The 12,315-nt window shown below is 40.5% G+C and overlaps 1 protein-coding gene across 8 annotated transcripts in view; it reads left to right on the top strand.

The window, feature by feature from the left end:
* FLT3LG (fms related receptor tyrosine kinase 3 ligand) overlaps window positions 1–12,315 on the top strand; it is a 149,446-nt gene that overhangs the window by 121,884 nt on the left and 15,247 nt on the right. For 7 of the 8 annotated variants that reach the window (XM_069948822.1, XM_069948819.1, XM_069948818.1 and 4 more), the window contains exons 4-7: window positions 791–853; window positions 7,024–7,161; window positions 7,647–7,779; window positions 10,098–10,202. In XM_069948822.1, coding sequence (XP_069804923.1) covers window positions 791–853; window positions 7,024–7,161; window positions 7,647–7,779; window positions 10,098–10,202 — 439 coding nt within the window. The remainder of the gene's footprint in view (window positions 1–790; window positions 854–7,023; window positions 7,162–7,646; window positions 7,780–10,097; window positions 10,203–12,315) is intronic. The other variant, XM_069948816.1, reaches the window with a different exon arrangement.

Below are 12,315 nucleotides of genomic sequence, written 5' to 3'. Positions count from 1 at the left end.
GTAGTGGGCCAGGGGGTCCAGCCATAGACAAGTCTCTGCTCCTGTTCACGTATTGTAGGGCACGCTACACTAATTATGTAGTATTAATATGGGTGATAATATTTAGTCACTATGGGTGGCAATATGGGGGTATTATTTGAGATTTTTATAATATTGGTTTCAGTGCAGTGGGCTTTGTTCAGTAACAGTATGGTGGTAACATGGAGATATTATTTATTTCTTGTATAGTGGTATCATTTAGTAACTTTAGGTCCAAGGGATCCATTACTTGTTTGACTACTATAAAGAGGTATATGGTCAGCTTTGCTGGTACTGTTATATGCTTAAGATTTTTTTTTTGAGGGGGGGAGGGTTCAGTTCAGCTTTTCACCCAGGCAGCAGAGTAGCCAACAAAATAGGGCTCTATGGACAAAGGCATAAGAAAGAGTGACTGAACTCTGCCAAAAGTTACATAGACAAACCGCAATTCTTCTGGGAAAACGTTGTGTGGTCAGATGAAAGAAGACGCGAGCTCTTTGGCAGGGCATACCAGCATTATGTGTAGAGACAGTGAAATTAATCCAATAAATCTACATCATAGCTTGACAAAGTGATGGATCTGTAATGTGTTGCTGCTGTACAATGTGTTTCCAATTGTAAGAAAACTAGGTTGTAGACCAGGATGAAGACCCAGATCCCACATCCTAAAGAATTACTATCACAAGTGTAGTCTGAAGAATAGGCTATTGTTATTGCCCAGCAGAATCCTAATAAAGTATCGGACTATGCTGTGACTATTTTCTTTCTCCAGGAAGGTTACCTACCACCCGACTATCAACTGTATTGGCCAAGATTAATTTCTGAAGGGAAAAAGGTATGGTTACTATATGTTTCACCTTTATTTCCTTTGTTCTTTTATACAGACTTAAGTTTCACGATTCTGTGACCTGGTGGTGTCAAAAAATGGCTGAATAAATTTCTTTTCTGGGGAATTGGGATGTGCCAGCATCCTAATTCACCAGTGCACACTATTGCACACAATGGAGAGTGCGCCCGCATTCCGATTTATCATTGCACACAATGGAGAGTGCGACTGGAGCCGCACTTTCCATTATGTAAACTGTCAGTTCAGTGAATAGCCGCGGCACAAAACTGACATGTCAGTTTTTACTGCGGTCGCTAGGGATCCCAGCCGGAGAGTATACTCTGGGGGACATGTATGAAATGTCCGCCCAAGGCGTACGCCAAGGAGAAGGAGCAGATTCGCCCCTTCTCCCTGGTGTACGCCTGCCGTACGCCCCGCTCGCCCGATGTGCAGGCTGGGGGAGGGGGGGGCGTGACAAGGCGGGTAGGATGCGTAGTAGATTTAGTAAATTCACTAAGAGGTGTGTGCCTCTTAGTGAATCCTGCCGGGGGAAAGGGGGCGAGGCCTAATATAAGACCAGCATACTTGTACGCCTGTCTTCATAAATCCCCCCACGTGTATACACTCTGGCCGGAATCCCATTTATTTTCAATTGAAAGTATTTTTTGAATTAATCACGGCCGTTGTTGAAAATTGCATGGCTGTGGTTAATTCAGAAAATACGTTGTGTGAACATAGCCTAAGATATATGGATATTGTTTGATTATTATATCATGCCAAGTATTTTGGGCATAGAAACTAAAAGGTTATTCTGAGCTGTGTGATGTCTGACAAAGTCAGCCTCTATTTACATAGGAATAAGCCTGATGGTTGTTGGACCAATGTGGCTTCTCAACACTGGGAAAGCCTTGTCTGGCTATACGTCTATCCTCCAGCAATGCGGCTCACTGAGCAGCATTCCATTCTGGGTCGGAGAAGGGCCATATACTGTAATGTTTCCTAACCCTTAATAACTGTAAAATAAACTTTGGTTCTCATGGCCAGTGGAGCAGCTGCCTCTTTCCGGTTCTGTCTAGCGATTGGGATGGGTCTGAACACCCAGACCCCAACCAATCAAAATTTTTTACATGTCTGTGTGACACTAGTGTAAAACTATTTTTTTTAAGTGGCAAGAAAACGCCTGATTGTCATTCCGATGATTTACAACACCTGACTCTACTTTTACCTTCAAATTACCTGTTGATCTTAAAGTGACACTGTCACCCCCTTTGTGCATTCTGACATCCCTACACAGGTGTAAAGGGTAAATTTAGCATTTTTTATACCTTATTTCATATCATACGTCATGGTGTTTGTTCAAGTAAAAAGTGTCCTTTTATCAACTGCAGATTGTGTTAAGTGGGCGTGGCCTCACTGCATCAGCGCCACTTAGCCCCGCCCACAACTGCATCGTTGGCCCCATCGTCGGCCAGCCTGTTCCAATGGCCGGCGAGGGGGCGGGGCCAACTGTGGCATTTTGGGCGCCCACTTAACACAATTCTGCAGTTGATAAAAGATGACTTTTTACTTGAACAAGCACCGTGACGTATGATATGAAATAAGGTATGAAAAGCGCTAAATTTACCCTTTACACCTGTGTAGAGATGTCAGAATGCACAAAGGGGCTGACAGTGTCACTTTAAGGTTGATCTCTCATACTTTTGCCACTTACAGATATATGTGTATTGCATCATTTTCCTTAATAAATAAATGAATAAGTCGACTATTTTTTTTTTTTTTTTTAAACGATATTTTATTAGTGGCTTATGTAATATTTGAACATACATATTGAAAATTCATTACATATTCAAAAAGAAAGTCGCTCACAGGCAACAAAGGATTGTATGTCTACAATATCATACAGATACAATGAGCCTTTGTAATAACCTTAAAAGATATATTATCATATACAATACAACATAGTCTTACCAAAAACATAGGTAGAAAAACAGTAACCTATAATATCACCGTAAAACATGGTATAGATGTCAGATATTCAAATATGCTACCAATAGAATGGAGAGAATTGTCTTTAACAGAGAAAGGGAAAAGCTTAAGATATTTGGAGTGCTCCCAGAGTTCCCTTTTAGGCGGCCATGCAATACCAATCAGTGTCCTTAAATTGATTAATGACAGAGTCTCTCTCTTCTATAGTAAAATCATGAATTAGAAATTGTGTCCATTTGGACATAAATGTTTTTGTTGATTTTTCTTTGGTGCGCAATACATCCAAAAGTTCCCAATGAAAGATCTCCTTCAGAGCGGAGATTACCTCAGAAATGTCTGGTAGAGTATCCAGTATCCAGTGTCTTAATAAACATTTCAGGGAAACTAATAGAGTTAAATGAATTCCTTTAGAAGTAAGTAATTTAGGAGAGGGAGTAGTAGAGTCTATATCAATAAAATGAAAAAGATAACTAAGAGGGAGAAGTGGTATGGCATGGCCCCAAGTGGACAAAAGATAGAGCCGCACAGAGTCCCAAAATTCCTGCACTCGCGTGCAGGCCCAGGCACAATGAAACAAGTCTGCTTTAGGAAGTGAACATTTCGGGCAACTGTTTATGTGAGAAGTGTGGGAGTTGGAAAAAGGAATATTAAAGGCATATATAGCCTTGTGTATAAAGCGGAGATGTATTTCACGTAGAACCACATTGGGAGTGGCAGAATGCACTAGTTGAGACCCTTTCAATATTTGTTGGGTCAGATCCTCTGAAAAAATTACGGAGGACCATTTTTTAAAAAAAAATTTGTCTAGATAAATTCTTTTGAGAGCGTGATCTAAGTTCTCCATATGTATGTGATAAAGAATTATGTACCGGTGGTGTTGGGAATAGATTATCAAATTCTATATCACTTTCTGCTTCTGCTATGTCCCGCACTCTGGAAGTAAGAAATTCAATTATAGAATCATATTGAGGTAAATGAAATGAAGACAATTTAAATCGTGTTCTGACGATATCCCATGATAAAAAAGTGTTGGAATTAGTATCCAGCAGATCCCCAACAGAAGAAACATGTGCACTCTGCCACTCTGAGTAATCTAATTTGTCTGAGTCAGGTGGGTAAAGTGGTGAATGCCGCAGAGGAAATCTTTTCGATAGGCAAAAGGGTAAACCATATAATTTTCGTATCGCCTTCCATGTGGCAATGGTGTCTTTAAAGATAACACTTCTCTTAATTTCTGGGGGGAGTTCTGGTAATTTAGCATGTAGCAGGGTGGGTAAAGGCCAAGGTGCTGCTAAAGCTTTCTCAATTAAAATATTGGAGAAATATGACGTGTCCATAATCCAATCTTTAGCATGGCAAAAGAGAGCGGCTAAATTATATAATCTAATATCTGGGCATTGAGCGCCACCTTTAGAAGTAGGGAGACAGAGAGTGGAGTAGGCAATACGAGGTCTCTTTGATTGCCAAATAAATTTAGTGAAATATGATTGGAGTAGGGAAACGTCAGAATGTTTGAGTAAAAGGGCTATTATTTGCATTGGATATAACAGTTTTCCAAAACACATCATTTTGATTAAGTGGGTACGTCCTAGAATTGACAATGGTAGAGATTCCCATCTCTGGAGATCTTGTTTTATTCTCTTAATTATAGGGCGATAGTTCAGGGAATATAGTGAGGAGGGAGTTCTGCCAATCTGGATTCCAAGATAAGTAATATAGGATTTAGCGATGGAGACCCCCGCAAGACCCAAAGTAGACCTCTTATGTGGAGTTAGGTAAAGAAGTTGACTTTTATGTATATTGATTCTATACCCAGAGAAGGAACCAAAAAATTTTAAGGCATCTAATATTGCCGGAACATGTAGATCTGGGTTATCTAAATATATTAAAGTATCATCAGCAAAGCATGTAACTTTGATGACTTGGGAACCAACCCGTATGCCTGAGAAAAAGTCAGAAGAAATAAGATATCTAGCAAGAGGCTCCATCACCAAATTGAACAATAGAGGGGATAGGGGGCAACCCTGTCTGGTACCTTTTTGTAAGGGAAAGCTATCTGAAAGGAAACCCGGGGTATGAATTCTAGCTTTCGGAGATGTGTATATTGTGGAAATAAAATCTTTGAATTGACCTGTGATACCAAATTGTGTTAAGGTCATGTCCAGCCACTCCCAGCTGATATTATCAAAAGCCTTTGCGGCGTCAATTGCCAACAGACCTGGAGAGTGGCTGGAACGACCCCCAGATTGGACACCAGACTGGGCAGCTAGTACCGTTCTTATATTAGTGACACCAGAACGTCCTTTTATAAAGCCAACTTGATGGCTGCCTATTAGTGATGGTAGGATGTCTGCCAATCTATTGGTCATAATCTTTGCCAACAATTTTAGGTCTAAATTTATTAAAGAGATTGGCCTGTACGAATTAGGAGATTTCGGATCCTTCCCCTGTTTATGTAGTATTTTGATATATGCAGTATCTCCCGAGGGGAGCATGTGATGGTCAGTCAGAATAGTTTGGAAAGTAGAAAGAAGGGTGGGGGAGATGACAGAAGACATAGATTTATAAAATTCCGCACTATAGCCATCAGGGCCTGGAGCTTTGTTATTTTTAAGTGTAGAGATAGTGGCAGTAATTTCCTCCAATGTGACTGGGGCGTTGAGAGAATCAAGAGAAGGGGTATCAAGAGAAGGTAGAGTTAATGCCTCTAGAAAGTTCTTACCAGCAGCTAGATCAGGCCTATCTTTGGAATACGACAATTTTTTACTTCTGACAGAAAAAATGGAGGTTTCTAAAGGTTTCACAAACTTTCAAGAAATGCTATAGGTGCCGATATGTAAATAAAAAGAAAAAACTTCCACATTTGCTTTGCAGATTTTAAAGGGGGTTGTCCAGCGAAAATCTTTTTCTTTTAAATCAACTGGTGTCAGAAAGTTATACAGATTTGTAATTTACTTCTATTAAAAAATCTCAAGCTTTCACATACTTATTAGCTCTTATATGTCAAGCAGTAAATGTTGTTTTCTTTTCAGTCTGACACAGTGCTCTCTGCTGCCACCTCTGGCCAAGACAGGAACTGCCCAGAGCAGGAGAGGTTTTCTATGGGGATTCATAGAAAACTGAGACAGAGTTCCTGTCTCGGCCAGAGATGACAGCAGAGAGCACTGTCAGACTGAAAATAAAACAACATTTCCTGCATGACATACAGTAGCTAATCAGTATGGGAAGACGTAAATTACAAATCTATATAACTTTCTAATATCAGTTGATTTGAAAGGAAAAAAATTTCGCTGCAGTACCCCTTTAACTTCCCCATTGATGTATATCGGGAGAATCCATTTTCAGTCTCCAGTGGACCTGCAATAACATTTTTACGTCAATTTTATTAAAGGGAATGTACCACCAGGTACATTCGCTTTAAGTTTTGCACATGAATAGAACGGCGCCAGCGTGGGGAAGCTGTTGCTGCAGTCCTGAACAGTGGCCTGGTTCCTGCGCACAGCGCTAGTCTATTATCAAGCATCGGTCGGGGCTGAATCACTGGAGGGGGGCCGGCCTGTCCCCAGTGGGCTGAAGTACCTTCAGTACTTCAGCCCGGGCCAATGCTCGGTAATAGACTAGTGCCGTGTGCAGGATCAGGGACGCGGTTTAGAAAAAGGACCGGCTTTCCCACACCGGCACCATTCTATTCACGTGCAAAACTACATTCGCTTTAAAAAATATATGTTTTTGTTTTTTTTTGCATCGTAAAAGAGATCACTCATCAGCTGATCACTGATTTTAAACGTCAAAAGATAATTCACCTTCTATCACACATATCTAAGAGATGTGGGGCCAATGGCTGACTTATAAAGCCGTACAAATGTGCTGGATTTATTTTTTCCACTAATTGACCTACATCACTGTACTGTTCTTCTCCTCCATGGATCTGATCACTTCCTGGTTTCCTCTCTGAACTGTGACCCTGCTGTTGCCATGCAGCAGGGCAAACAATTTCCCACAATCCCCCTTGCTTGCTTAGACAGTGGAGACTAATGGACATTCTGCAGATGATCTGAGCATGCCTGACTGTCTCCGTAGATGCCACAAGATGGTTCTAATCAAAATCATGTTTAATTTGACATAACACGTCAGTTTAGACTTACTGATCTTTGCGATAAAGCTCCTTTTAATGTTTCCCTTCTTTTTTTCAGGACCAAAACTGCATCCATTTATTGACCCTGTTTTTAAGCAATTACTCGCTGGGGAAAATACCTCCTGCACCTAAATTGGTTAATATGATCAAGAAATTACAAACTGAAATTGGCTTTGTAAAGGAGTGTACATTTAAGGTACAAATGTATATGTGGTGGGAATGTGCCCAGTGTGTGCGCTGTGTAGCATTGCTATTCTGCCTTATTCAGGCCTCCAGCAGTACAACAGAACTGTCATCATCTCTCTTACTCTCTAATGACAGTGAGATGACTATGTGTGTTCTGTCTCTATCTGTACAGTAAAGCTGGCAGGTTATCCGCAGAGAAAAAGAAATGCTGACCTGTTGTGCCTGTTCTAGAAAAACTGACAAATAACGGCCATTATTTTGTAACAATGCCTCTTGTTATACAATGTAAAAATAGCTGTCATTTTGACCGTGTGTGAACATGGCCCAAAGGGGTTATCCGTGAAGCACTTAGCAGATGGTTAGCAAATATATTACCTGAATTATCCATTTCATTAGGAAGTAGTAGTTGACTGTAATGTTGCTGCTATTTTTGCGGTCAGATTGTTTTTCGTTTTACCTTTTATTGAGATTGTTTTTGTGATTTTTTTTTTCCAGATTCCATCACCATGTCCTGATGAAAGAGTTAACTCTTCTATTATTCTTAAAAATTTATATGATTCTCTCAAAGCCCTGGAAACAAATATTCTAAGGAATTTTACTCATTGCCTACATTTAAAGTGTGAAACAAGTAAGTGACCACCACACCTGTACCAGCCATTACTGGTATATATGGGTCATCACTGTGCGCAGGGTTATGTAAGTGGGCCAAAATTACCAGCAGTGCTTCCTTACAGCTGGTTTTACACATTTTTTTTGGAAAACTACTATTGCAGTTTTTTAACCAAAACCTGTACTTGTGATCTTTTTTTGCTGTAGCTTTTGCTTTTTTTACGATGTAAGTGTAGAATGAACCCATTAGATCTTAATGACTTTTCAGGTCATCAATGGGAAAAAAAAGGTCCAGGAAAACGCCTTTAACTGTCCAGCCATTTGTTTGATTAAGCCATGTTTTAACCAAACATCATGTGATATTACAGTATGTTGTTTCCCATATACCCTCTACTCTAGTGCCCCCATTCTACTAGCCAGACCTCTTCCATTTTCATTTTTGTACTACATATTGCTCTTTCTTTTGCTTTTTACACTTGCAGCAGGTTCGGTCATCAGTATATGGTGTAAACCCCATCGTATGTGGCGACCGCTATGAAAATTCAAACAATTCAACTGACCTGTGACCCATTCCCAGCAGCCACGTGTCTCCTGTCATGTTCCTGGTGCAGGCAGTGTGATGCAGAGACACTGCCTGTGCCGGAGGTCCCAGAAGCTCTCCTGGCAGCTGAGCATCTCATTGGAGAAGCTCGGAGATGAAGTCCCCGAAGCCCATGAAATTCTACCGAAGCTCTCCCAGCAGCCAAGCGTCTCCAAGCTTCTCAGATAAGATGCTCGGCTGCCAAGAGAGCTTCGGGAACCTCTGGCGCAGGCAGTGTCTCTGCATCACCCTGCCTGCACCATTAAAAATGACGGGAGATGCGTGGCTGCCGGGAACGGATGACAGGTGAGTTGATTGTTGTTGTTGTTTTTTTTTAATTCAGTTAACCCCTGGCTGACTGCAGCAAGGCTCCAGCTAGTAAACCCTGCTGTGGTCAGGCAGGGGTTAACATTTTCCGGCATATAAGAAGAACCCCTAAAAATCTTCTTAAAAGTCCGGGGTCGTCTTTTACGCCCAGTCATCTTTTAGGCTGGAAAATACGGTTAGCTTACCATTTTCCACTTCATTTCACCACTGCAGCCATGGTTTATGCTCCCTAAGCTTTTTTTTCGCTTAGCCTTTGTCTCACAGTATTTCAGAGAGCACAAACTTTGAAGGGGTTCTATCCCATTTCAGACCCAGTTCCCCAAAGCGACACTTAAAAGATCTTCCGGCTACCACTTAGTATGTCATTAGCTCCAATATGGACTACAACTGAGTCAAGCCCAGTCCCATTCAGTATGTCTTCCCCGCCATATGCCAAGCCCTAGCTCCAAGGAGCCTACATGGCTGTGACGTGTCAAATACCTTTTTTGAAAAATGCCGGGGACACTTAATGCCAGTTTTCCACAAATGTAATATACTCAGAAATTCAGTCATGTTATATCTGTATGAAACACGCCTAACACGGATAGCTAAATGTAATATGCTTACTACATGCACCATAGCAGTCTGATACTAAACCAGGAGTACCTCTTATAGTAAGGCCTATCTTGGCCTACCTCTCCTATCTTCCCCATACACATGAACCTTTGACACGACCAACATTCTTGTGTTCTGTATGAGTAGAGGGTGAAGTAAGTCACAGCCAGATCACACTAGTGCTGGCTTATGTGTTTGAGAACAAAGGGTCAGGCAGTAGAAATCAATGCCACCTGATACCTATCTCCACTGACTGCCGGGTCTAATGGTGCGTTTACACGTAACGATTATTGTGCGAATTTGAACGATAATCGTACGTGTAAACGCAGCGAAAGATCAAACGACGAACGAGAAATCATTCATTTTGATCTTACAACATGTTCTCAAATCGCCGTTCGTCGTTCGCAAAAAATCGTTCCGTGTGAACAGTCGTTCGCCGATTTAACCAAAGTGTGAGATAGGCTTAAGCGATCGCAAAACGATTTTCCGTACGTCATAATGTACCGTCTAAATGCTGAACGTTATGAAAAAAAAATCGGCCGATTATCGTTTCGTGTAAATGCAGAATTAGGAGAGCCCCATACACTTTATGCTGAAGTCTGCCGAATGTACCACTGGTTAAGAGGTATCATAGCAATCATAGCAGGTGCAGGCAACTTATCTGTGTCATTTACATTTGGTCCTCTCCCCTCTTATATAGTCTAGTTAGGTTCCCCTGTGTAATGTTCATGTTGCAATCTATTTATAACACTTACTGGATATTGAGAAGCTGGAATAGGGTTGACACAGACACCAGTTTGTTATCCTACCCTGGTAAAGTACATGATTTTTCCCAGCAGATGAAAATACCAATGAATTAAAGAGCCCTGCTCCAACAACAAGTCATGACAAGTGTCAGCATCGTTCAAAAGAACACACAACGCCCCCCGTAAAGCATCATGGTATGTACCACATTGTTATAAAGCAATACATATAGAAAGCAATTAAAAGCACATAGTTAATAATTACCAATCATAAATAGCTCTGGGTTAAAGAATTCGAAGACACCCTCGTCATTACCTAAGCAACCAAGGTTTAGGAGGAAAATCACTTTAAGGCTATGTTCACACTATGTATCTGTGCGGCTGTATTTTTTATGCGGCTGGAAATGTGCGGCTGAAACTCCGGCCGTGGGAAAAAATAGACATGCGGCTGAAAACATACGGTCATTTACTTGGAAATCTGGTTCAACTAAAAATAACAAATAAAATCTTAAGAAAGTGATGCAAACACCTCTGGATGCATCTGGGAAAGCAGGGAAACAGTTTACATGAATTGCTATTACCGGGGTTTGCGATCCTCTGCACTAATGCCGATGTCTCTCATGGTTAATCTATTAAATTAATAAAACACATTTTCGTTGTAATAAAGTCCCTTTCATTGTTCAATTATTAAATTTAAACGAATCCATCATTTTGCAATTAAATATACTGTTAAAATAAATAGATATATAAATAAATGTATATTTATATATATATATTTATTTTTTGACAGTATATTTAATTGCACAATGATGGATTCGTTTAAATTAAATTATTGAACAACGAAACTGATTTTATTTCAACGAAAATGTGTTTTATTAATTAAATATTAATTAGTACAGGAAGCTCCATAAGCCGTTAATTCATATTGCTGGCAATAGAGCATTCTGTACTAATCATCACTTTACTTTAAAGGACAACTCCGGCGGAAAAATTTTTTGGCTTATTTAAAGGACAAGTGCCATGAAAAACTTTTCCCCAGTAATTGAAGCACATTACAAAGTTATATAACTGTGTAATATACTTCAATCACCTATCTGCCTCCCTTCCCTGTCTTTTCCCCCCTCCACCCCCCACCAGGAAGTCTTTTGTGGTAGTTGTGGATGAGGCTCCTTATTTTCTCAGATGGTGAAGCTGCCCATTCTTCTTGCCAAAAAGCCTCCACTTCCCGTAAATTCCTGGGCTGTCTTGCATGAACTTAGATCTCCCCAGAGTGGCTCAATGATACTGAGGTCAGGAGACTGGCATACAAATCACCCTGGTTTAAAAGTTCACATACCCCGGTATTTTTGGCCTCATAACATGCACAGTAGTTGACACAAATTGAACAAAATTTCGGCCACAACTGCTTGGAAAATTGTCCAGGATGCAAAGAAAAACCTACAAATAACATCAGCTGAAATACAGGATTCTCTGAAAACTAGCGGTGTGGCTGTTTCAAGATGCACAATAAGGAGGCACTTGAAGAAAAATGGATTGCATGGTCAAGCCACCAAAAGAAAACCAATACTGCGCAAATGCCACAAAGTATCTCACCTATAATACACCAAACAGTACAGAGACAAGCCTCAACGTCTGGAACAAGGTCATTTGGAGTGATAAGACCAAAATCGAACTTTTTGGCCACAGTCATAAACATTACATTTGGACAGGTGTCAACAAGGACTATGATGACAAGAACACCATTCCTACTGTAAAGCATGGGGGTGGATTGCTAATGTTTTTGGATGTGTCAGCTACAAAGGCACAGGAAACTTGGTTAAAGTTGAAGGAAAGATGACTGCAGCACATTATCAGCACTCATCAGCCCGGAAGCTGCACATGGGACGTACCTGTATGTGCCAACATAACAATGATCCAAAACACTAGGCTAAGTCGACCTGTCATTGGCTATAGCAGAACAAAGTGAAGGTTCTGGAGTGGCCATCTCAGTCTCTTGACCTCAATATCATTGAGGAATTTACAGGACCTTGAGGCTTTTTGCCTAGAAGAATAGGCAGGTTTACCATCTGATAAAATAAAGAGCCTCATCCATTTTGATCAGGGTCATTTGGATGTTTTTGGTTGTCATTGTGATTTAAAAAGAAACAACACAGTAGTTTGACAATAAATGGCTTTACCCCATCACTAACCATGAGTGGAATTTTTTTTTTTTTTTTTCGTGTTATCATTCATTTTGTTTGAAAAAAGAAAGCAAAAATTCTGTACAACTGCACAACTGTATCTTTTATATACAATGCCCACAAAGATATAT

Source organism: Dendropsophus ebraccatus, chromosome 12 (genome assembly GCF_027789765.1).
Source record: "Dendropsophus ebraccatus isolate aDenEbr1 chromosome 12, aDenEbr1.pat, whole genome shotgun sequence".
Classification (NCBI taxonomy): Eukaryota; Metazoa; Chordata; class Amphibia; order Anura; family Hylidae; genus Dendropsophus; species Dendropsophus ebraccatus.
This window is presented reverse-complemented; position numbering and strand designations above follow the sequence as displayed.